This window comes from Maylandia zebra, linkage group LG15 (assembly GCF_041146795.1).
Source record: "Maylandia zebra isolate NMK-2024a linkage group LG15, Mzebra_GT3a, whole genome shotgun sequence".
Lineage (NCBI taxonomy): Eukaryota > Metazoa > Chordata > Actinopteri > Cichliformes > Cichlidae > Maylandia > Maylandia zebra.
The window spans coordinates 12778758-12803313 of NC_135181.1; the positions used below are offsets into that span (position 1 = coordinate 12778758).

General features: G+C 39.2%; 5 protein-coding genes across 8 annotated transcripts in view; 1 reads left to right on the plus strand and 4 right to left on the minus strand.

Annotated features, from left to right (window-relative positions):
- Positions 1-2759, minus strand: part of tulp4a (TUB like protein 4a) — a 29139-nt gene extending 26380 nt beyond the window's left edge. For 2 of the 4 annotated variants that reach the window (XM_076873924.1, XM_076873921.1), the window contains exons 1-2: positions 2703-2759; positions 480-1431 (exon numbers count right to left, since the gene is read on the minus strand). In XM_076873924.1, the coding sequence (XP_076730039.1) occupies positions 480-731 (252 nt within the window). In that variant the 5' untranslated portion in view covers positions 732-1431; positions 2703-2759. Of the gene's footprint in view, positions 1-479; positions 1432-2255; positions 2289-2702 lie in introns of those variants that run through there. The other 2 variants (XM_076873923.1, XM_076873922.1) reach the window with 2 other exon arrangements.
- A 993-nt stretch (positions 2760-3752) lies between these two features.
- On the plus strand, positions 3753-6660 carry mrps10 (mitochondrial ribosomal protein S10). The gene is made up of 7 exons (XM_012923967.3): positions 3753-3881; positions 4068-4120; positions 4572-4641; positions 4776-4915; positions 5029-5137; positions 5360-5449; positions 6443-6660. Exons 1-7 carry the CDS (start codon positions 3777-3779, stop codon positions 6521-6523), a joined length of 648 nt encoding a protein of 215 aa, XP_012779421.1. The 5' UTR covers positions 3753-3776; the 3' UTR covers positions 6524-6660.
- Positions 6661-6793: 133 nt separating this feature from the next.
- si:ch211-51e12.7 (uncharacterized) lies at positions 6794-14828 on the minus strand. Its single transcript, XM_004568814.3, has 6 exons — positions 14754-14828; positions 12576-12655; positions 11772-11921; positions 11402-11539; positions 11157-11282; positions 6794-8495 (listed from the first exon to the last, which is right to left on the minus strand). Exons 2-6 carry the CDS (start codon positions 12653-12655, stop codon positions 8381-8383), a joined length of 609 nt encoding a protein of 202 aa, XP_004568871.1. The 5' UTR covers positions 14754-14828; the 3' UTR covers positions 6794-8380.
- A 175-nt stretch (positions 14829-15003) lies between these two features.
- msgn1 (mesogenin 1) lies at positions 15004-15862 on the minus strand. The gene has a single exon (XM_004568813.4). It carries the CDS (start codon positions 15860-15862, stop codon positions 15428-15430), a length of 435 nt encoding a protein of 144 aa, XP_004568870.1. The 3' UTR covers positions 15004-15427.
- A 705-nt stretch (positions 15863-16567) lies between these two features.
- gen1 (GEN1 Holliday junction 5' flap endonuclease) lies at positions 16568-24554 on the minus strand. The gene is made up of 14 exons (XM_004568812.4): positions 24077-24554; positions 23792-23990; positions 22981-23157; positions 22727-22837; positions 22562-22635; positions 22381-22466; positions 22081-22231; positions 21962-21998; positions 21795-21875; positions 21583-21713; positions 21419-21480; positions 19400-19549; positions 17720-19014; positions 16568-16687 (listed from the first exon to the last, which is right to left on the minus strand). The coding sequence occupies exons 1-13, from the start codon at positions 24235-24237 to the stop codon at positions 17753-17755; spliced, it is 2682 nt and encodes an 893-aa protein (XP_004568869.2). The 5' UTR covers positions 24238-24554; the 3' UTR covers positions 16568-16687; positions 17720-17752.
- Between the last annotated feature and the right edge of the window lie 2 nt (positions 24555-24556).

Sequence of the window (24556 nt, forward strand, 5' to 3'; positions counted from 1 at the left end):
CCCTCAGCCTCCCACAATGTGAAGAGGTGTCTTTTTTTGTTTTTGTTTTTTAATGTAGTGATTTTACTGGTTCGACCCACTTGAGCTCCATACAACCCACAAATATAACTGTATGTGGCTCACGAGCTAAAATAAGTTGGACTAAGCAGCCTTTTCTAAGGGGATCAACTAGTCTACTTTTACTGAAACTTCTCAAATACTGCTTTAAACACTTAAAAATAATGATTTTGAAAATTTGCTTTATTAAGTTTAACTGAAGAGGAAGAAATATCAGAGTAGCTTGAAGTTGTGGGAAAAATAAATAAATAGAAGATTTACTAATTAAATATTCCTGAGATACATTTTTGATTATAAGACATTTTAAAACAGCTTCCAAAACACGACTGTGGCCTTTAAGAGCTTCAAAGACTGTTTGATGAAGAATTAACATAGACATCTTAACAGTCCTATTCAAAAACAATTGCACTTGAACCTCTTACCTCACTATTATGCCCTCTGAGGTTAAAGTTTACTCTCTGTGGGGTGGGCCGGTCTCGTCTGCAGTGGCTGGATGTAAACGTAACCCCAACCACTCCTCGGCTGTTCCCGGTGGCAAGCCAGCCCTCTTCATAGTAACGCTTTCTGCATACCGGCTTCTCCTTCTCACTCTTGGGCACCCTGCCCTTCCAGGACAGACATAAGATGTTGGAGTCACTGGACAGGAGTGGGCCATGCTCCACAGCAGCGAACATGCCTGCAGCTCTCTACACTCCCAGAATAAAAAGTGCCCTTAGGGAGGTTCTTCGGAGAGGACAACTACTGTTATCAGCACGTCTCCTCCTTTGAGGTTACCAGTTCCGTGTCAGAAATGAGACAGCGACAACGGTGCATAGTACTGGTGCTTTTACTTGGGGATCTGGAATAGTGACTAAAGGCGATCAATAAAAACTTTCCCCAGAAAGCACAGGTGAGGTCAAAAAACAAGTGGATTTTAGCATTGCTGGATTAATGATGTTATGTAGCCAAATGAGGTGGCACACACACAAAAAAAGGCACTCAGGTCATTTTTGATGTGATGCTACCAAGTACGTGCTGTTTCGGAGAGAAGGCACCAAATGAAAGTGCCTAAAAATATATTTAGATATCCACCAGGGTAAAGTTGAGACTCCTATCAGCTGAGCAAAACAAGCATCAACCCCCCAAAAAAGAAAAAACAAAAACGCGCCTTATCTTGTAAACTTATAAAACAGGCAGGTATTCATTCCAAGTATCATCATTGTCTCCTTTCTGTGCTCCACATCCTCCTCATCTGATCCCAGTTTGTGTCTGAGAGAGGAGAAGCAGGGACTCCTCTCCATCAGCTGACAGCCCACAGGAGAGCCGCTTCTCCCGGTAACGTCATTACGTCAGCCGGCCCGCCTTTTCAACCGGCCTCGGGGATTCCATAGAGCACTGTTGGGTAATACACAAAACGACGTTTATATATAACATAGAAAAACATGAAAAATAAAATAAAAATGTATTTAAGAAATCAAGAGAATTGTGTCACAACACAAGCTGTGGAAAAGCGCTCACTTGCTGCCCACTGCCGTTAATTTAAATATTAATGCGCTGGGCTAAAAATTGCCTTTACTCTTCGAGCAGCAATTTTACTTTGAGGACTATCCTGTTCAGCGGAAGGGCATTTAACTACCCGCTTAATAATTTATAGGAGCCAGGTATCATTTTAGCTTTCATTTAATTAGGCTACAAAGCTGTAGTAAGGCGGCCTCTCGCGGCCAAACGTTTAAAAAACAAAATAGACGAAAGGTAAACAACAAAGACCGTAACAGAGAGGTAAGAACAAATAAAAGAATAACAGCTTTAAAATGAACCCGGGCAGGTCAGACAGACAAGACAGACCGAAGAGGCACAACGGGACGTTATTTATTAATACAGAGACAATAAAAATCAAGCCCAACAAAGAATAGCTGAATGAGAATGGCTGTTTGGAAATATACTCGACATTAAGATTAAGTCAGCGGTGATTACAAGATCCCGAGATTTCCCCACCATTTCCAGTATCACTAAATCTAAACCAGTGGCCATGATAATAGGTGCCTCTCGAAAAAGCCATCTGCCATTAAACCACGCCAATTCGTAAAAATAACATAAGAAAGATACAATGGTTATTGACAACCAAATAATCACTGTTTAAGCCCGTAAGACGTTGGAAAATTAGCCAAAAACATCGATCACCATAAGCTGCCTGCCTATTAGCAATAGCTAGCCAGAACCTGGATTCAGACCGAGAGCTCTGTGGTCTCCACTGATCATCAAAACATTCCAGTCGCGGGATTAATCTTTCCTCCCTTCAAGAGTCTGGCGCTGGGCTGTAACGCTAATCCATCCGAGATGCTGGGGAATGCGGGTAACTAACGCTGTCTGTCACGATTCTTCTTTTTCTTCTTCTCCATGAACAACAACCGGAGACAGCTAACCGGCTAAGCGGTCAGCTATCAGCGCCAGGCTGGCTCCGTCCACCCGCCGCTGGCACTCGCTAGCAGGCTACGGTTAGCACATTAGCAAACGATTTATGGCAATAGTTATTTAATATTAGGACACATCTGTTGAGAAAAAAAAAAACACACACACCTCGGCGGTGTAGTGACAAAGTGGCTAAACAATATAAACCATGAGTCCAACAAAGCCAGAGAAACATCAGCGGTCAGTGGAGTGCCTACCTTGGATCCGTACCGCTGCTTCTTCCTCTGCCTGCAGCCTGCTACTGTACACTGCTGGGCCCCTACTGCTGGGTCACGTGACAGGCACGTGATTCAGACCAATTAAAATTGTTCATATCAATAGCACCTTAATCAAATAACAGTCAATCCAATAACAGTTTACCTTTCAAAACTAGGTTCCCACAAATTTGGAGAAGAATGCATCTAAGTATCTACATTAAATATACCTGTATTAAGTATATTAAGTACACGCATACAGCAACTGTATAAGCAGCCTCCATTGCATTGTTTTTTTCACAATAATGTGAAGCATATTTTAGGTCAAATACAAATGTGGGTGTGTATAAATGTGTAATAAAACAACATATTATACATGATCACAAATTAAGAAAACAAATGTGCCAAATTAATTGTTTAGGTTTTGGGTTTGTTTGTTTGTTTGTTTGTTTGTTTGTTTGTTTGTTTGTTTGTTTGTTTGTTTGTTTGTTTGTTTGTTTTTGCTCATTCCGTTTATAGGCAGAAAAGTATTTAAAAGTATGAATGAGATCTAATGTTAAAATGCCCAGTGACTTTGCAGATAATGCATTTAAATTAAATCAGTGACCAGAGGTTAACAGGCAGCCTTTGCAGTTGAACCTTGTAAAGAAAGATCATACATGTTGTAAACCTGCTCAACATTTGGCAATAAACCCCTTTCTGATTCTGATTCTGATTCTACATTACTGACTGACTCCACTTTTTCAAATAAGATATGGTGATGATCAAGAGAAGAATCACCTGTGACAAAAATCACTGTGACAGAATCAGGAAGCTACAAGGTAGATGAAGCATCATAAGCATGCATAAATAATGTCACGATAGTCAAGTGCAGACTACATTGTTATTCATATGACTTGTAAATGTGAATATGAAAATATATTTGAATATAATGCATCCAATCTTAGTCTTTCATTCTCAGTTTTATGACCATGAAAGGTTTCGATGGGACTGTAGACTGGATACTTGGTACTCGTCACTAGCTCGTTAGTGCTCACCTCATTTATCCTCCAGGACACAAGGGGGCAGCACAGGGAAATGATTTCACCTTCTGTCCGCTCTCTCAAAAACATGGCGTCTCTCATGGTTCGCAAACGTGAATTATTCTCTTTGGCAAGGATATTGAGTGGTGTCTCATATTTGGTATGGTAACTAACTTGTTTTTCATTTTAGATAACGTTTTCTAACAGTTTACTAACATGGCAGGTCTCTAGCTTTTGAAAAATTACCGTAGCTAGTTAGCCAATCGTAGATTTTGGCCATTCGTGGCAGCTGCACAACCGAGGTCATTTGTACATTTCAATAAAAAGAGCTTGATTCTGTTTTCAGGGACCGGCAAGTTTGAGTGTCTGTTCGGGTCACAGGAAATGTAATATAACTCGGTAGGTAACCCCCCCATCTTTTAAATGAGTTGAGCCATAATTGCTTACGTGAATCACATGAATTTTCGCACGAAGCAGGGGTGCAGCAGTTTTAAATTAAATTATGAAGAGACTTACAAACAGTTTTTACTGTTTTTTGATAAGATCTGTCAGTAAAGATAAATAGCATGTGTTTTTGGAGCACTTTTTTTGGCTGTATCGGAATGCAACGTGTTTATTTCCCATTGGAAATTAAGTAAATAATGTAAAGAAAAGGACATCTTATAGGTACAGTATACTCACAATCCTTAATAAAATAAAACAACACTAGCAGTATATTCAGGCAGTGAACAGGAACACCATGAAGCTAAGCCAGAAAAGCCCAGAGGCATTAAGCACCTTGTGCAGTTGAAGTGCACTTTTTTCTAAGCACATTTATTGTATAAGCAGTTATTCTGTATCTCCTCTGCAGGTTTCACCTCCCTCTGACTCCCAGCACTTCTTTCCACACGACAGTTTTAACGTCAGCAGCACAATCGGCAGTAAGTTATCATTATCATTCTTATATCAGGCTGGTGCTGTAGTGAAATACAACAAACCTACAGTGGTTTATATTCAAAGGCCATCGCTTGGAATTGCATGTGGCGTTAAGGCTTTCTTTTCTCCTTTGGTCCAGATCACAGTCACAGAGGAGCCGGACACACTGTTCCAGAAACTGGTGGTTTTGGTTAAAGGTCATGACAGAGCTGTGTTGGACAGCTATGAGTTCTTTGCCACCATGACAGCTAAAGAACTGGGCATCAGTCTTGGAAAAGTGTGAGTTTTAGCAGCCACACACTAACTCTAGTAAAGGTTCTGTCTAAAATCTTCTGTCTAAAATCTTCTTGTAATGCCATGACTTTTTTTGGGATCTTCTTCCTCCATCACAGTTTTGAACCTCCGAAGGACATTGAGAGGTTAACACTCCTGAAGTCAATACACATTTTCAAAAAACACAGAGTCCAGTATGAGATGAGAACTCACTACCGGTGCATCGAGGTGAGAAGCTCTAATTTAAAAAAAAAAAACTAAAATCCAACAAGAAAAAAATGCACAAAAAGCCATTAAAAGGAGTTCGGTATTATTCACCTAGTTACATTTTACTGGAAACTTCTAACCTTTGCATAATAACACGAATGAGCTTTGTGTTTGTGCCAGTTATTGCATGTCATTATAAGGTAATTTGTTTAACATGTTTATTTTTATTTTTTGTCTCTGTAGCTGCATCATATAACAGGCTGTACAGCACAAGTGTACCTTGAATACATTCAGAGGAATCTTCCAGAAGGTGTAGCCATGGAGGTGACGAAGGTGAGGTTTTGCAGAGATCTATGTACACCCAAACTCGCGCACCAGTATCATCAATATCAGTGTCTGCAGGATAGATGCTTTCCATTGCAAAGCTTATTAGTATGGCCCTCCATGATATTCCCAATTCTAATGTGCCCCCTTGGGAAAATTAATTTCCCACTCCTAACTTAGGTTGTTAATAAATTTGGCCTGTCCCCTGTTACAAATGGTAAAGAGAAGCTTTCAGTTGATGAACAGTGTGGCCTGGTTGAAGTCAAAACTGGATACAAAACATGCACAATGTTTTCAGTTAAACATGAAATGAATTCTCCCTTGAAAAAATTAACCCTTAACAACAACAAAAAAAACCCTAATATATATGTGATCATTTTGAGATTAAATTAAAATCTATTTTGAGAAGATGAAATGTGTAGATTATAGTTGTTTACAACTTCCACGGTTGCTTTACCCTCTTTTGATGATGAACTCATACTTCAGAATCGGTTTTAGTAACAAGGTGGGAAACGATTTCCCTTCTAGCTCAGTATGTTAAGGATAAGGACGTTGAAAAGATGTTGCAGAAAACTGCATCTGGTCAGGCAGAAAACCACACACCTGGAAGAGTGGATTTGTCCAAAATGAAATGGCTGGTAATGGACAAATGGAAGGTTATCGATGGTTGCACCATCGTGCAATAAAAAGTACGCATGTTGGATCACAAGACGGCTGATCATTTAGTTTTAATTGACTCGTCTAAACAAGGTATTTTGTAAAGTGTATAGCAGCTGGTGCTGTTTGTCTTGAAACAACTAATCTGCTCATTTAGCCTTTTTTAAAATTTTGGCTTTATTCTCAAAATGATAATTTATTTTTTTTCATAATGTGGTCTAATACTCCTTCGACATTTCCCAGTAAAGCTGAATATGACAGTCCTTCCCTATCTGTGCAATTCTGTGTGGGAAAGGGCAACTTTCATATGATGTTCTCGCTCTTCTATTCTGTTCATGTTGACAGACTGCAATGGAGAAGGTTCCTGATCACATCCTTGAACCGATGTGGAAGGAAATTCCCACAGACGACAAGCCCAGCCAGTAAATCCAGCACCTGTGACTAACAGATGTCTATTAAATGTGTTTTCCTGTGATTGTTTTTTGTTTGTTTGTTTTTTTTAAAGCATGTTGTCTTTTCTGTTGCAAAGCTATGTGAAATAAACTGAATATGTACACAACTCATTCTTTGTAGTTCAGGTTGTAGTTTATCTGGGACTGTTTCAAATAAGTCAAAAGTTTTTGTTTGACGAGCTGCAGTGATATCGGGATGAACTGTATGTATACGTGCAGATACAAGACCAGCACACACGAGACCTTTGCTTTGTACATTTATTGATTAAAACAGTATACATCAAATCACAAAACAGCGTATACAGCATAGTCATTCTGATGATTGGCACCTCATTTTATTTTACGTGTATTCATCGTATGGTTACCTTCAAAAGGACAAAGTGGAGGTGTTTAATCGTTTCTTTATGTTGTAGAGGAGTTAAGTGTCAACTAATTCAAGTTCACTGGAGGGATCTTTTTTGCTTGCTAGTTTTGTTGGCCTTTTCATTTTGAAATCTATCCTGTCTGTTAAAACCTGGCCTCACAGGAATCTCAATCATTTAGCAAGCACTCAAGTAGGTTCAGACAGGCTTTATCAAATCCTAGATGAATTTCAGCTAATCGAACTATTGCATCTATACCTTCCTGAAACCATTTTTGTATGCTGTTTAAAAAAAAAAGAAGTATAAATACTTAAGTATGATTGCCAGTAGCTTATACTGCTTCTAATGGCTCTAATCACTGAATGTTTCTTGAAATATAGTCCCTTAAATGTAAACAGTGGATGATAGTGACTTAGAAAGTGATGCAACAGTGGTGAGAAAGTCCTGTAAATCTGTAAATGTAGCATCCTCCAGCTACCACTGGTTCAGTTTACACAACAACAGTGCTTAAAGTTTTTTCACCACCACAGCTGTCCTAAATTAACAGTGTTGATAGTTACCAAAATCTCTGTTTCTCTACTGGATAATCATCAAAATCATATTTTAAATGCTGAACTATAATTTGTTTAATTAAATTATTTTATTTAATTTCTGACTTCTTATAAATCCTGTGTGAAAATGTGGCTGAAATTTGGGTATAAAAACACTGTTATATAAATAATATAATTTTTAGTTTGAAATAAGTTTTTGACAAATTTCTAAAAAAAAAAAATTAATTTTGTTTTTAATGATAGGTGGTCTGATAAATTATCTGTTGTAGCTAAATTACCAAGAAGCTAAATTAAAGTGCTGTGTGCAGATAAAAAAAAATAGATCTTTAATTCTACCACTTTAGAATTTGTTATAATATAAACCACTGATAAATTCTATAAATTATATTCCAACTATAAATGAACTAAAATGGCTTTTTGTTGGTCAAAAAGATAAAAAGTCTGACAGCCTTCCTCTGTGACCCAGCAGGGGGAAAAATGTTGTGCTGAACACTGAAGAGTGTAAAATGTCTACTGGCCTCCTGAACCAAAGCATTGTTAATCTGTGGGTCGTTCCATCGCTTCTCAGTACATAGTCTAACCTGTGATATCAGCACGAATGTTACCGTTACAGTTACAGGGGCTTCACGTGTCCAATAAGGTGTGGAAGTGAGCTAGAATGCACCATCCACATTAGCCTGGAAGTAGTTAAATGAAACATCTCGATTTCCTGAGTAGAAGACTACGCGCTATATATCAAGCATGCCATTTTCCCCATCACGGTACAGATGCACCTCCAAACCCACAAATCCTCTAAAATCTCACCACTCCCCAGTATGACTCTGACGTTGCTCCACCTTGAGGTCCTGAAAGAGAGAATCTCCTTGTTTTGGAGAGGAAGGGGTTTAGGGATTAAGACACAAGAGGAGGCTCACCTTTTCAAGTGATGTGCCGAACCTCAGGTGTCACGCCGCTGGTGAAGGAGGGGAGAGATGTGAGGGAGGGCCTGGGTTCCTTGGGGCCCGGGAGGTTAACTGTACTGTGTGCCCCCCCCCTTCAGGAGACAACAACAGTCAGTCTGTTATAATCAACTAAAGGGAGAAACTGGGACTTCAGAGGCTGATGTAGCAAAATGTAGTCAAAAGTGTTGAAGAAATGGAAAAAGACAGGAAGAGAAAGGGGGCAGGATGCAACACCTGGCTGTGGCTATTTACTTATCACCTCTCCTTGCACGTGTACCTATATTCAAGCAACGTGTGGTTCACAGAATAAAGTCCTTGTTTATCTAGAAAAAATTATTTTCTTCAGATGGTTGCACCTTTGCTTTTAGCTTTAAAAATTCAGCTGGCCTTAATCACCACACTACGGATAAACTGTAAAACCGAAGACCCTCTTAAGTCATTATATCCCAATTTGAGCAAATGTGTGCACATTGTAAACCCACATCTATTGTTATTATTATTTTTATTAAATATAAAAAGGTGGAACTATTTCATGCATGCAAGCAATTAGATTTGAAATTATACAAGAGTACAGGAGATAAGATAAATAGATTTGACTGAAAAAAACAAAACAAACTCTAGAAGGTTTTCCGAGCCAGCTGTCCCCTTTGAAACGGGGTCAGCATCTTTTAGAAACAGAATAAATAAGTTATAATTCTTGGTCATATCAGAGTGTCTGTTCAGATGATGTCCTCCTTTTAGACATGCTACCACTCATTTTAAACTGAGAGATGTCTTGTATGTGGAGCGGCTCCGTGTCCTCCAATCAATTTTACACTGGTAGCTACAAGGCCGTAAACCTTTACTATAAGTACAATTCATTGTTTAGTTTTACATTTTTTAAGCCATAAATTAATTGAAGCCCTCAGTCTACAGAATTCAGTGAGATCTAAAGTGAACATCAAGATTTCCTGGTCCTCCAGATAGTAAAAACTAAAGCAAAACTATTAATTACACGAATCAAATGTTCACTTTAAAGTATCACATAAATAAATGTAAGCTCACACTTACAATGCAGTTCATACTGTTTCACAGAGACGTTGTAGTCGGTAATAACAACTCTCAGACTTGTTTGTGAACAAATAAAAAAAGAAGAAGTTGAGTTTATTTTTTTTGTTGTTTTATTATTTTGTTCTTTCACGTCTATCTCTTGACGGTTCTCAAAACACATTCACAGTTTCACAAGTTATGTTAATTACAATGAATATAAAATAGTAACACTTAAAAAAAAACACAGTAAAGAGTAACTTCTTATCATTAACTGGAGCAAATATGAATGGAATTTGCTCTAATAAGAAACCTGGTATATATGTGTGTGTGTATATATATATATATATATATCTATATATCAGTATGCTATTCATTTATAATGCTTTTTTGTCATCACACAATAGATCGCTGGAGACAAACATGAATGTTCCAAACAGCAATACTCATAACTTAAAATACCTGCACATTAAAAGATATATAATATGAAATTAAATACTCATTAATACTCGACAAGCTGGATAAAGACTTGTAAAACGTGTCAAACAATAATTAGTGCACTGTTTAGTGAGGTTATGAATACATAACCATATCCATGTAGCATGAGGAAAGATTAGGGAGGTCCAAGGTGGACCAAACTAATAAACAGTAGTGTTTGAGGGCTGCTGTGCACTCCTTCCCCTCCCTTTTAAAATTTTCCCCTCTACCCCCACCTTCAGAAATACAGTGTCACCCCATTTGTTAACCTTTATTCATTAGGGGTCAGGAAAAAGGCTCACAGGGCGACTGTAACAAGAAACACAGAACATTTAATTTTGGAGAACAAACTCGTTTTAACAACTTCTGTTAAAATACGAACAGTATTTATAGGTAACAGAACTTGGGAATCCCTTTACATTATTCGGTTATAAATCGTTTTTAATTCGTCCTCAGTTGCCCTTTAGTCATTTTCACATTTTTCTCTTTGCCAGTGGACAATACCAACAACCAAACATGTCGGCACAGAGTATTTCTTGAGATACTCAAAAGATAACTCAGACTTTTATTTTTTTTTATAAACACATCATTCGGGGGCATTTCATTCACTGCACGACTACAGGGCCTCTTCTACATTAACAGCTGCTTAGTTATAGTTTTTAGAGCAGGCTGTATTAAAAGCGTCGGCCACCAGGGGGGCCTGGCCACCTCTGGCCTCTGCCAGGTGGGGGGTGAGGCGGAGGAGAGACCGGTCCATTGTGGTAGCTGTGTAAAAGGATAAAATCACACATTGGATTCTTGGCTTTGGCCAATAGGGGGCACACTCTGATAAGAGCAGCCATCTGAACGACTCTAGTTTAAGGCGGGGGAACTGAGATCCCCTCTGCTCTGCACCTTTGAACTTGCAAAATACAGCTTCATGTTTCATGCACTATTTAAGAGTTTAGCTTAAAAAAATAACTTCACTTTACATTTGCTACAGTAGAAAACTATTAAAGCAAAAATGCTTCTTTTTGACACAGAGCTATCAAAAAATTGAAAAGAATTTAACTATAAGCAGGCTGAAGAGAAAGGGACAGAAAAGACTGTGCATTAGTGTCACAAACCTCTGTGCTTTTGCTGCATCTCAGATCTCAAAGAAAAACTCTCAGATTCTCTAAATTTAACAATCTGGTTACCGTGCACACAAAGCACAGAGATTTGTGACATTTTAAGCTTAAGCATGATATGAATATTAAAACACCGCTTACCCTCGTGGGCCTCGCGGACGGAAGGGGCGCGGAGGTCCAGGGGGTGGCATGCCACGGCCTCGAGGGTGTGGCGGACGCCCTCTGAAACCAGGATGACCTGGAGGAGGGGGTGGAGGGGGTCCATGCCTGTAGAGGAAGAACATTTTCAGGCAGTAAGGAATAAGACATTTGAAAGTGACAGGTCAGCTCTAGCTATGCGCTTTGTGGGTGTCTGTGCATGTTATGTGCCTGAATGAGGCGTTTACCTGGGCATGGGTGGAAAGGGGCCTCTGAGGTGCATAGGAGGAGGTGGGGGAGGGGGAAGAGGAGGGCCCATGCCCATAGGTCCAGCCCTACCTCGAGGACCTCTGAGGTCAGGGTAAGGACGCATCCTCCCCATTCCTCTGCAAGGGAAGAAGGTGCAGCATAATTTATCTAAATTGACACATGTAATGGATCAAAAGTTAAGTATGTAAAATGCATCTAAATACAGAAATACTCAGTAGTGGCTGTCTATAAGCATTTCCTTTTTATGTTTACCAACTGAAAATATGTGTTTAGAAACTAACCAAGTTATAAAACTTACATATTACAGAATATCAACACTGTGCGTGTGTCAGACATCAATAAAAGTACCTCATGGGCCCAAATCCATTCATGGCTCCATCCTTTACTCGACCCCTTCCAGGTCCTGGTGGCCCAAAGCCTTTCATCATGCCCCGCCCACCACGCATGCCACCTCTACTCATACGCCCCCCTCGCCCACGGCCTTTGGCCCCACGACCCCTGAAGGAAAATAACAAAGGGAAAACTGACACTGTCCTTCTAGTTCAGGTTCAGTCTTGTTAAGCTGTAACAAAAAAAATAAAATAAAATAAAAAAAAAAACACTGACGCACTTTAAATTTTTTATATCTAATCTTGCATAAAACCACAAGAATTGTCATGTTGTCAAATAGTAAGGCATTTAGACTACATAAATAGATATGGGTGTGAAGAGATGCATCTTTAAATCATTATAAAGGAAATCTGCAGGACCTGATTAAGTATTAGTAGAAAACTACTACATTAATTACTGTGACTTGCTGTGGTGAAATTAAAAATCTGCTGGAGATCAAAGAACAAGAAAAACACGTATGCATCCATTAAAATTTACAACAGAGTCCAGGTTGAAGATTTACTGTGAAATCTATAACAATCATTTAACACCAGGCTAAAAAAAGTTAAGCTTTTACAGATTATATCTGTGACACAGTACGACCTCTCTCAGTTACTGCCACTATAGGACAAAACAGTAAGCTATTAATAGCATGACCTTGCCATGACAGTTTCCTATAGACATATCTGAAAGATGAAGCAGGACAAAAAAAAGACCTAAACTCGAATAACCGGCATGTGTACACAAATGAAACAGAAGACTGTAACAGACAGCAGGACAGACCTGGATTTGAGTTGGATTACATGTTTCTCTGAGTCATCCATGGAAGTTTCTGTGACTCTCTCTTCTGTGTCCGTGTCCATCTGAAACAATCCCAAGTCAATAGTTATGTGCAGAAGATCAGCAGTAATAAGCACTAGATTCATACTTGTACCTGTACAAAACATAATGATATAGATATAGACAATGAACACCATCATGAACAGAAGAGCTGCGTTCAAACATACTATTTTTTAAGTGTTTATTATGTAATGCTGGAAACTGCACTGCAATGTCTTTGATTTGTATTCTAATATACTGAGAGGCACTTCATTTTCTGCATTCTGGTGATTTTTTTGCACTAATTTGTATGTTGTCTGCATAAATTACACAGGAAATGCCTTTAATCAATTTATTTCTTCAAGACTAATAAAACAGAACAATAAAGCACTAGAAGATAACTATATATATATGAAGTGATATAACGCAGTCAGGCTCCCTGGTATTCTGTTTCACTTTTAAATGATTACTCTCCACTTTCCTCGTGTTTGTGTGCTGCTGAATCAGCACAAATACAGGCAGGATTTACTCGCCTATCCTTCCTTTGGATTGCTCTGTTCCAGTTTTGAGTCTGTGTGTAATTGCCTGGCAAGTTTGTGTAATTGCGTTTTATTAACAGGCTGATTAAATACTCATATGGCACCTCTTCAGCTCTCTTAAAAATTAAATCACGTCATACATTTTTATATCCTGGACTTTAATAGCTTAAATATATTTCAACAAGACATCTGCTCATGTTTTCTCATTCTAAAGGATCAGCCTGCTGAAAGCTAAAAGATCTAACGCATTACCTTAAGATTAGTTAACCACTACCAACCCCGGGTTATAAACAATAGGCTCAAAACCTCCAAACAGGAGTAATTACAGTCCTGTGTTATTTTTATTTTTGGAGGAGGGTGGGGGCTATCAAAAAGATCAGAATACATCAGAAGAGATCAGAATTTACTATGATACAAAGGCAATCTTGTTACACAGAAATTCTATAATAAAGATGTGCACCAAAACCTCCTCATGGTTGCTGGGTGGATAAAACTTCACCACACTGACAAAGACTAACACCGAGGACATGTCCCGTTTAATTTACCTGTATTTTTTACTTCATTAGTCTTACATAATAAAAACAAAACGGAACATATTTTTACATTTTTCTTTAAGTCTAGTTAATATTATTACCCTTTCTCTTAACTTTATTTTGTCACACCCACTTTTAGTCAATGCAATAAATTTGATCACTGAATAATTTTATGCCTAATAAAGTCTACAGCTAAATCTCCCGAGAGTTATTTCCATTAGTTTATTATCCTCATTTTGCAATAATGAGGGATGAGTCGCTCATTCTACACCCACCTAAACATCCATTTAAGCCAGGATGTAGACGGAAAGTACACTGTTCTGCTTATAATTTATTATATAGAGAGATTTGTATGTAACAGGTCCAATGGCTGAGCCACACACTTAAAATGTTTAATGGCTATGAACATGGCATGAAGCACACTCGTTCATACGTACATTTTACAGTGATATTTTGAAGACAGAAAGCCTGCAAAGCCAAAGGCACGTCGAGCGTCATGGAAACAATTTTATCCCGATCCTAGGAGGCGGCTGAGGTTGTGTGAGCTTTTAAATATCAAGCTAGCAGCAGCGGCAGAGGGGGTTGGGGACGACCTGTGCGACAAATACAGTTCGAGCCTCTAATAATACTTCTTAATACCCCTCATGAATAGTAGCAAATAGTGAGCCCAGCCGGCTAAAATATACACGTAAAGCGATAAAGGGCCCCGTCTAATTCCTGGAACTTCCAGGGCAGGTATGACAGAATTACGCTATGTTGCAAATTTTTTAAAGAACAGTCTAATATAAACAAATTTCAAAGACACATTTAATGATATTTTCCTAATTGAAAATATAAACAGAATAAACTTCAGTGACAAGCGTGGGATTAAGTAAAACGTTAGTCATCCAAGAAAGGGGCGTTTCTGTAGATTTTTTTTACGCTTCTGGAATGACTTACTTCAAATCGGTGACGCCGGTGAGGTAGATTAAAAAAATGATACGGTTTTTGTGATTCCTTTTAAAAAAAAAGAAAAAAAATAGAAAAATAAAAAATATAGATATATACAAAATTTCTAGCAACTCTCGTACCTTCGATGGGCTTTGAAATGGCGGCTTAAACAGACATCCCAGGTTGGGATTTCTTTGTGAAGAGACGCTCGCTTTCAAAGTCACGCCCACAAGGAATAAATGTTTAAACTTGATTGGTTCATTGGTACCGTCATTTAGGCCAAGGTTCGCTTTCTGGGATTCTGATTGGTTGACTCGGCTAACGTGCTTCCAATGGTCTCCAGCCTTGAAAGCGGTTCAGTAATTAAACGGGCCACACGTTCAACACATTACACACGTTTATTGAAGATTGAGGGGAAAAGCATGACTGTAGAACTCATTTGGATTAAAACAGCCGATGAATGCAGAACATTTAGCAGAATACAAATCGACCTGTTTTAGTATTTGAGAAAAATACAAAATTCACACAGCAAAACGTTACCAATTCTCTTAAATTCTAAAAAATATAAAAACAGGAGGGTAAAAGTATGAATCAAGTACGACGACTCTTCTCCAAATTATGTCAACATAAACACTGAGTTCATAATTCCAACAAAAGTATGCCTCATATACAGAAAATATCTGGCAAGTGCAAGTAAAGTAAACAATATGTACATTATAACTGTTAAAAGAAATAAGAGGAAAGTATTAAAATGAGTATTAAACAGATAAGGAAACTAAACGAAATGTCCAAATACGGTCCATTTTCAGTGCATTTACGTGCGACTCAGGAGGTCTGCAAGCTTGTTGATGTATTCAATGGTGTATTTGAGCGTCTGTATCTTGGTCAGGGGCTGCCCTCTTTTGCTGTAGTCCGGCGGCAGGTAGTCCCGAAGCTGGTGCAAAGCCTCTGCGAGGCTCCTCATCCGCATCTTCTCCCGCTCGCTGGCCTTCATGCGTCTTTTGGTGGACATCTTTGGCTTGCCTTGCCTTTGCGCCGGTGGTGCAGTCACTTCTCGGCTCGTGAAGGTGAAGGAGAAGTCTTTGATCTCCCGATGCTGGCTGGAGTAGCACATCTCCGGTGAAGAGCACACTGACTCTCTCTGTGACTCAGGTGAAGTGGGCTGAGGTGACTCTTGGTTTTCTCCAAAGGCGCTCTCGTGGCACTTCCACTCAGACAATATTTCAGCTGTAACCACATCCAGGTTCATGTTGGATATCCAGGCGACCAAGCAGCGACGGATGGCATTCAGGGTTTCGGCAGGGAGAGTGTGTGAAAGTGATTTGGCCAAAGTGATTTTATACAGAAGCTGATCTCCGGAGGTTTAAAGGTTCACAGCTGTAGCGACAAAAGTTCAAAGAAACTCGCAAGTGCCAAAATGCGACCTTCCCGGAGGACATGGTTCGTTAGTCTATCACTGGGGTGTGAATAAGGCTAAATAGAGGGATAATGTGATAGAAAGAAAAATAATTAGATTCCTTTACACTTTAAAGTCTCCCTGACGACAATTATCAGTTTGATGTGATTTGTCTAATGAAGGATGCTGCTTCACCTGGGATCTTCACGCTTCTCAGGCAAAGCAAGCCTGCTTGTGTCTTCAGCGTGGACGTTAACATAAATAAATAAAGACCAGAACTTTGGAAAAAGATAAACTTGCAGAGCCAAACTCTTTATCCTGTCTGGAAATTCCTAAAAGTGACTGTCCTTGTACTTCAACCTCCTTTAAATGTGTACAAATCCCACTAACTCTACTTTACCACACCAACTGGACATGAAAAACTAATATTTTATGTCCTAAGCTTTTGTTCTAATAATAATATAAAACAAATAAGATTAAAGAGCCAGTGTTATAGGACAGAGTTGTTATTTGGGCAGAGGATGCAGCTGTCACCAAGCTCCTGCCAGACCTTTCATGTCTGAAAAGGTGTGAGGCCTCACTCAGGATCAAGGGGACCAACTCTGGTGGGTTGTAAAAATCCAATGGCTCAGCCTCCTCCGTGCCTCCTGTCAGCTGCAGGGTCTCCTCCCTGCAGCTCTGTCAAACAGCGGTGGGAGAAAATGAGCACATGTGGTGCCATCAGTGAGTATTTAACACTCTGCATATCCAAAACCTCCTTCTGGTGCATTAAAATTAAACCTCATTTTTCATTAGTATTAAATATGTTAAACTTTATTTGTGCACAGTGGTCTCCTCTGTTTTAGAGAAAGCTTCATTCACAGTAAGCTTATGGCAAAATCTATTTACGTTTCTTGGTTAACAGGTTCGTATATAAAACATTAAAAGACTGAAAATGTAACTCAAAGATATTAGAATCATAATTGTGAGACAATGAAAAGCAGACATTTTTAATATTAATAATTAATATGCTCTATATTGAGTCATTTTCTCAGAGGTTTGAGTTAGTAAGGTGAAACTTTGAAATAATAACCAGTAACTGACTTAAGGATGAAAACAATGTGGGGTTTGGTTTTTTTTTTTTGGTTTTTTTCCAATGGCGGAAACAAGCTTCCATACTTAAGTCATATTCTGTTGAGTGTTTTTAATTCATTAAAATTTCTGGTTATTATCTCAAAATTTGACCTTACTGTATCAAACATCTGAGAAAATAACATGAAATTTCAAGTTGTTATGTTGGAATTTTGAGAAAATATCCAGAAATTTGGGGATTACTATCTTAAAATTTCAGGTTATTATCACAAATTTTTGGATTATGGATGGGAAAAAATTATTTTTTTTTTAGTGACAGAAAAAGTTTCTGCTGAGTGTGGTTTTACATTTATTATGGAAGCTTGTTTCTGCCACTGGAAAGTCAAAAATTTGGATTATTATCTCAAAATTTCAACTTCCTGACTCAAACGTAGAAGAAAATAACTTGAAATATCCCATTATTAATTTGAAATTTTGAGATAACCTGAAATCTTGACTTATATACTGTAAAAGGTTTTTGGATTTTTTTTTAGTGGCAACAAAAAAAACACAAGCTTCCATATCTAATATTTGAGCTTATGTTACAAGTGTTTCCAAAGTCCAGAGTAAACTTTCAGTGTTAAAAGAGCAACAGCTTACATGTTTTTGTCCTTTGTCGTGTAACCACACTGATTACTTCTGAAATTTCAGCCTCAGTCTCTCTGCCAGTGGCAGCGGACTCTCACTACAAATTACAGAGTCGTCGCTCTCTGACACGGTGATGGGTGAGGCTGGAGTGGGAAGGAACATGTTGGCACCCACATCAGCTGCTGGGACATCCTGGCAGTTGTTTTCAGTTGATACAGGTGTGCTGTTATTTTCAAAATGTTTGCTCTGAGGTTTTTGTCTTGCTAAATGAAGGCTCCGAGCGGGTTTTGCAGTTGCTTGGGTCGCTGCGTGTGAAGCAACTGGTTTCAGAGGGAAGTCTGAAACAAAGCTGCCTTTGAGTTTGTGTTTAGGTTTTGTTTTTGTCCGTCTTTGAGGTCCACACTTCTGGTTCTCCACGTCGCTGTCCTCACTGGATGAACGAACGCTCATACACACACTCTTTTTGGTGGTCTGTGGCATGCTCTCGTCCTTCTTGTCACTTGTACCTGGGTTAGAGTGGCACCTCTGTGGTGGGACAACTAATGACTGAATAGCTGTCCTGACAAATTTATATTTGTGTGGCGGCTTTTTGGAGTTGTTAAATGTGTCTCTGGCTTTACTTTGAGCCGGGGCACCTGGCTTTTCTATCTGGGTTTTTTCTGCACGTGCTTCATTTTTCTTAACAGCAGATTCTTTGCTAACCCCACTGGAAATGTGTCCACTGGGTTTTGACTTGACTGCATCATTGCATACCTGATTCACGATTTTGGCTGTATTCTTCATGAGCACCCGCTCCCTTAGAGGACACTCTGAGTAACAGAGCTCTGGAGCAGATCTGGAGTCTACTGGTTTGACATCAGGTGAGATTTTCTGCTCCGTTTTTTGACTCTCTGTTTCACTGTCTGTGGTTTTATTTAGCTCTGGACCAGTGGAGTGGCTGGTAGCTGCTTGTTGGGATGGAGAGGATGTGAAGGACAAAGCATCCCAGTCGATATCACTCAGGTGTAGCGCTTCAATTACAGCAGAGACAGAAGGTGAAGCAACTGGCTCAGAGTCAGCACGAGACAGAGGAGTATTGGGGCAATCACTCAGGCTGGAGCGATCATCTTTTCCTCTTTCATTCTGCTTATGGTTCACCGGTGTGTCCAAAATCACAACCTCTGGTTCATCTGTGCTTGCCAACGTAGGGAGCAGCTTTGGCTGTTGAGTCATAGAATTCGATGAAGAGGAACTCTGAAGAGTCATCTGAGCCAAGAGGTCTGATAAACCATCCGAGGGCTTCTCCTTTTTACTTTTTGGCTTCTTTTCTGTAAAAGAAGACATGTTATCAGAAGATTATCTGAATTAGTTTCCTGTTAATCCTAATACTTTTTCAGTGTCTGTGCCTAGTTTTCCTGCAAACTAGGAATTACATCTAGATAGCAGTGATGATTTGTGTGTTCAAAGCTCAGTTTGTATAAAATGAAAACAGAGCCTATGAGATTGCTGAATCAAGGCCTCTGCTGTGAACCAGCTACATTTGTATGTGTCCCAGCTGCTTTAATAAACAGTGTTGAGACGCAAGTTTAAGATGCAAGTGTCCTTGATCAGGATGGCCTTGTCATAGCAGAGACATGTGCTTTAATGATGTAAAGCACATAGCTAAAATGGACTTTGTGCATTTAAAGTGGATATCATAAATCTCTGTCTTACTCTTTGTCTTGTTCTCTTCAGCCAGAGCTTTGTGTCTGAGGTAGGTCTCCACCAGCTCAGGGTAGGCCACACGAAACAGAGACTCCTCCTCCACCGTCCTCACCTCACGCTGTTCCTCTGCAGGCCGATCCTCAGGAAACACAAAATGTTCTGCAGAACAGACATCAACATCAGCTCCAACTTCTCACACTGAAGTATTTAAACTCCTCAAACTTTTCATATTTTTTGCCTTAAAAAGTGAGTAATAAATTCAAATATCTAAATGTCCATTAATGTCCTGTTCACTGATCATTGCAGTTCTCAGCACTTTTGTTCTTGTTATTAAAGCACCAGGAAGTAGAAATTTTGAGAGACAATGTCCTTGTGAAATTAAGCTATTTTTAGATTAATATGCAACTTATTTACATATTATTTACTTATTTTAAACCATGACAAAATTATCAGATGATGATACAGTTAGCTGAAAAAAAAAAAGTAGTTATGACAGTTTTTGTAGTTTTGCTTACGTACGCCACCACATTGTTTTAAATCAAACAATCAAGATGTGATTGTAGAGACGACTTTCAGCTTAAATTCAAGAGGCTGTACAAAAATCCTGTAGTGTCAGCCGCTTTTATGCACAGTTCCCTGTTTTCAGAAGTTCAAAATTAACTGAACAAATTTATCATTTAAATGATGATTGTTTTGAATACTTTGGTAAAATCCTTTGCAGTCAATGAATGGCTGTTTCCTCCCTTGAAATGCTCTGCTAGGCACCGTCTGAATATCCAATTTCTTTGCCTATTGTTCACCAACCTTTTGGGTTGCTTTTGCACTATGCTTTGGGTCATTATCGATTTGAATTGTGAAGCACTGTCTGATCCACTTTGCAGCATTTGGCCAAATCCTACATCTATCAGCAGTCACATCATCAATAAACATTTGTAAATTAGTTACACCGGCAGCCATACAAGCCCATGTCATAACATTACCTCCACCATGCTTGACAGATGATCTGATGTACTTTGGATACTTAGCCATTTTCTCTTTCTCTTCTCGTAATCCTGGTACAAGTTAATCTTGGTTTTATGTCTAATGTCTAATTTGGCCCTCTTGTTCTTGAGTGTAACTAGTGGGTTGCACGTTGTTAATGATCCCTCTATATCCATTCATGAAGGTGCCTCTTGATTGTAGACCATGTTTTGGAGTTGTTTTTCTTAGCCATGGAAATGAGTCTGTCATGATGTACTTTAGCTGTCTTCTGTGGTCTTGCAGTCCTTTTGGTGTTGCTGAGCTGATCAGTTCACTAATTATTTTTAAGACTGCACCAGATTTTAGATTTGGCCATGCCTAAATATTTTGCAAACTCTCTAACAGGTTTATTTTGCTGAGATCTTTTAGTTTGTTTTGTTTTAGTCTAATGATGGCTTTATCTGGGATAAAAACCTCTGTCACATTAAACATTTGGAGCTCCCTGGTGTGGCAACCCCTTGTGAGGAAGGAGCAGTTGGCTTCCTTCACTTACACTGGCATCTCTTTTGTGGCTCATATTGAGAGTTGCAGTGAAAAGCTAAAAAATACACGTTGAACACTTGGAATACACTCCAGATCCTTTATTTGCTTAATTTGTCGGGACAGGCCTTACCCAGCCATGAAACTGCCTGTCAGGAGGCCCGTGCATAAAAACACCTTCCTCTGATGTAGAACAATCTAAGTTAGCTGAGATTTTCTGAGGCCACTCACATCAGACGGGCTTGTTAGTTAAGGGGGCTTTAATATGACAGATTTCCCAGCTCAGAGGAGGAAGCCACTTTAGCACCTAGTGCCTGTTGTGACTGATCTGTCACCTCTGAACCCCACCTCACAGCCAGTCACTAACAGACGACTCGGTGACGAGCACCCTACACCCCAACCTCCACTAAACACAGTACTCCTGTCACTCAAATCAGCTTTTTATTCTTGAGTGTCACTTTTCTTCCCCTTCTATTGTATGCTGTGAGTAAATTATACTTTTTTCCCCATCATGGGATTTAAACTGACCTGGTGTTCTCCAGATGACTTCAAAGCAAGCAACGCCATTCCTCACTCTTGGTTTAAATATTCTTTAGCATGAAAAAAAGGTTGAAAGTTAAGGATGTAAAGCTGTTATAATAACAATATCATAAAAGTGATAACTTATCTGACATTAAAAACTGTAACACTACCGGATGGGCTCAACTTGGCAGGACATGTCTGTTCCATATTTTCGGTTCATCAGCTCAGCGTAGGTCATCAACACTAGCACCTTTTCGCTGGTGTAGTGCTTCGGCCACTCCATCTTATCATAGGCGAATTTCTAAAGACACAAAACGTAAATGTTTACACACAGCCCGCCGAACAGATGACCTTACACTTAATAATTTACAAACCCATTAACCTGGATCAGCAGCATATTCGGCTTCCTCCTCTTAAAATGTGACACAGGCTTATCTTTGGAAACCAGAAACTCACGAATGATCTGCAAGACATGGTTTAAGCATTAAAAATTACTCCAATTATTTGTCAAGTTATAATAAAAAATAAAAAAGAAAGATCAAAATGTACCTCAGTGAAAGGAAAATGCTGACTCGCCAGTGTTTTCCTGCAAATAAGAACTTGTCTGTTTAGTTAAATAGTTATTAAATAGCAGAAAATCAGCTTTGACATTCTGAATTGCCATTCACCTCCTGATGTTTGCCTCAAAAGACAAGGCCTGGCGAGTCTGTTCGTAGCGGTGCCAGTCACACGGACACTGGTAATCGAAATCCTGAGGCTGACAGAAGCGATTACTGCCGCAGAGCACACATCCGCGGGACTCGTGAGTCTTAGCTGATCCTGATAACGAAAGAATAACAGTCAGTAAGGGGTCTCAGATGCTGAAATCTCTCACATACTTGCATGTTTTGACGTGACAGTTTAAAAGGCTTTAAAATAGCCACAGGATCAGGAGTGGAGGTCAGAGTTCAAAGCAGGGCACCACTCACCAGGATGTCGACACAAGTTGCAGTGAGGAACCTTCTTTACACCTCCTTCAAACACTTCTGTGGTCTCTTCATTCCACTGGATGAACCTGTAGTTATCAGAAAGAACACGAACACAACTTTTAACTCGGGCTACTCAGAGAGAAACTGCTTAGCTACATTCACGGGTGTTTGTGTTTTCTACCTCTGTAGGAGTGTTTGTCCTTTCAGCGTCTGAATGAGCCTCAGAGCCTGCTCTTTGCCAACACCTGGTATGCCCTTATGGAAACAGGAAAGCATTCAGTAAACAAAAAGCATTGATACTACAGATTTTCCTTTAGCCAATTTCAGATTAAGGTGTCTTCACTACCTTGGGAATATAATCACAGCCAAGGAGAATGGCCAGACCGACAAGATTCTCTCTGGACAGATTTAAGTCTGTTTGCACTCGAGAAGTCTGGTAACAGTCCACCTGAGGGTCCTGCAGTATAAAATACACGTAGGTCAGTGAATGATAGCTTCAAGGCTGCAGGATTTCCAAACCATCTGTAGCGTATTTACACAAGTAACTGCATCTTATTACTCCAAAGAGGTTTTTCTTAAGATTAACTTCCACAGACATACTTTACTGTTCATGTTGAAGTTCCTGTACACAGTACGGGCTCCATACAAGAAAGCGTCTCCATCGTTAGTGATGCAGCCGTCCACCAGGCCCTGTGAGTCCAGGTAGGCACACATGGCCTCAGCCTCTCCAGCAGCTGTCACCCAAGGTACACCCAGGTAGTCCAACATCTCTGCACACTACAGAGGGAGTACAAAGAGATGTAAGGCCACTGGAGGTAACAATTACAAATGAGAAATTTATCCCAGGAGTTCAAATATTTGATTTTTATTTACAACTTAACCATGAAAAGGTAAATAAAAATATTGTTGCCTGACAAAAAAAATCACAATTTGTCATAAAATTTTCAAATAGACTTTCATATTTTCAAGTAAATTTGCCAGTTATTTCCTATAGGTGTAATATAAAAATGTTTCTGTACATGTTTATTGTTGTTTTTTCTTTATTTCTCAAAAATCTAACTTTTTTCTCAAAACTTCTAAATCTGACCTTAATTCTTGCCAGTTTGCTATTTTTGTCCTTATAACTTCATGTTGTTCCTCCAAATTTAAAAATTTCTTTGACATTTTTTTATTTTCTTCTTTTATGGAATTTATATGGTTTTCTCTAAGTTTGACCATTTTTTTCTAGTAAAATGGTGGTTTCTCATCATTGTTTTTATATTTATCATTTTACATTTTTCTCTAAACTTGACAGATCTTGCTTTTTCATCTAAATTGTACCGTCTTAAAAAAAAATGCCGTCGTAGCAAGCTGAAAAGTGGGCAGAGATAACCACAGACGTTTTCTTTTGAGCAGGAGATTACAGACCTACCTCTCTCAGCACGGCTTTAAAGCGCCCCCTGCTGGTGCCTGTTTCAAACTTCGGAGCAGTGCTCTTCTTGAAGCCTCCATATCTTGTTTCTGTCCTCTTGTTCATGGTTTCTGCTTTAATTTTTGGAGCCTCTCCTTCCATAACAAACACGAGTTTCACCCCCATCAGTGTGAGGGACGATACCCTGAAAAATAAATTCCTGGACACAGCGTGGAGTAAGAAAAGCTTTTAAATTTATAGTTACTTGGAAGCAACAGCGCGATGAGTTTATTATGGGGACATTACCTCAGATGGGGCTTCGTGACTCTCCCCATCATTGCTTGGACGTGCTGGGCTTCGCACACCCACAAACTCAGGTCGACTGCCAGCGTCTTTCCACTCAAACTGTACAGAGGCACCGACTCACGAACCGGCTCCATGATAGACCACAAATCCTGAACGCCCATATTTACACACAATTGGATTTTAAACAATTAAAAACGGAGAAATGTATTTTAAAACCCCCAATGTTACAACAACAAAAACTGTACAGCAAGTCGGAGTTTTCGAACTGTGGCGCCATTGGGCCGCGTCCCATTTTGTTAAAGGTCTACGTACTAACACTGCCTTGTTTCTGCATTAATTGGCTTTGCTCTGAAAACAAAGTGGATGAGAGCTTTACATTTCATCTACAAGGTGATAGTCGTTATATTTATTAACAGATTAATTTAGCTTTAAATAAACAATAAATTATGAAGGACAAAGTAGCAATGAAGGAAACAGTCC

Coding starts and splice junctions, on each gene's coding strand:
- mrps10 (XM_012923967.3), top strand. CDS start 3,777: ATGATTTCACCTTCTGTCCGCTCTCTCAAAAACATGGCGTCTCTCATG. Junction 4,642..4,775: donor CGTCAGCAGCACAATCGGCA/GTAAGTTATCAT, acceptor CCTTTGGTCCAG/ATCACAGTCACAGAGGAGCC. Junction 4,916..5,028: donor GGCATCAGTCTTGGAAAAGT/GTGAGTTTTAGC, acceptor CCTCCATCACAG/TTTTGAACCTCCGAAGGACA.
- si:ch211-51e12.7 (XM_004568814.3), bottom strand. CDS start 12,655: ATGGACACGGACACAGAAGAGAGAGTCACAGAAACTTCCATGGATGAC. Junction 11,922..12,575: donor GTAATCCAACTCAAATCCAG/GTCTGTCCTGCT, acceptor ATTTTCCTTCAG/GGGTCGTGGGGCCAAAGGCC. Junction 8,496..11,156: donor CGTCCGCGAGGCCCACGAGG/GTAAGCGGTGTT, acceptor TGTCTCCTGAAG/GGGGGGGGCACACAGTACAG.
- msgn1 (XM_004568813.4), bottom strand. CDS start 15,862: ATGAACCTGGATGTGGTTACAGCTGAAATATTGTCTGAGTGGAAGTGC.
- gen1 (XM_004568812.4), bottom strand. CDS start 24,237: ATGGGCGTTCAGGATTTGTGGTCTATCATGGAGCCGGTTCGTGAGTCG. Junction 22,467..22,561: donor GGACAAACACTCCTACAGAG/GTAGAAAACACA, acceptor TGATAACTACAG/GTTCATCCAGTGGAATGAAG. Junction 21,876..21,961: donor AGCATTTTCCTTTCACTGAG/GTACATTTTGAT, acceptor CATGTCTTGCAG/ATCATTCGTGAGTTTCTGGT.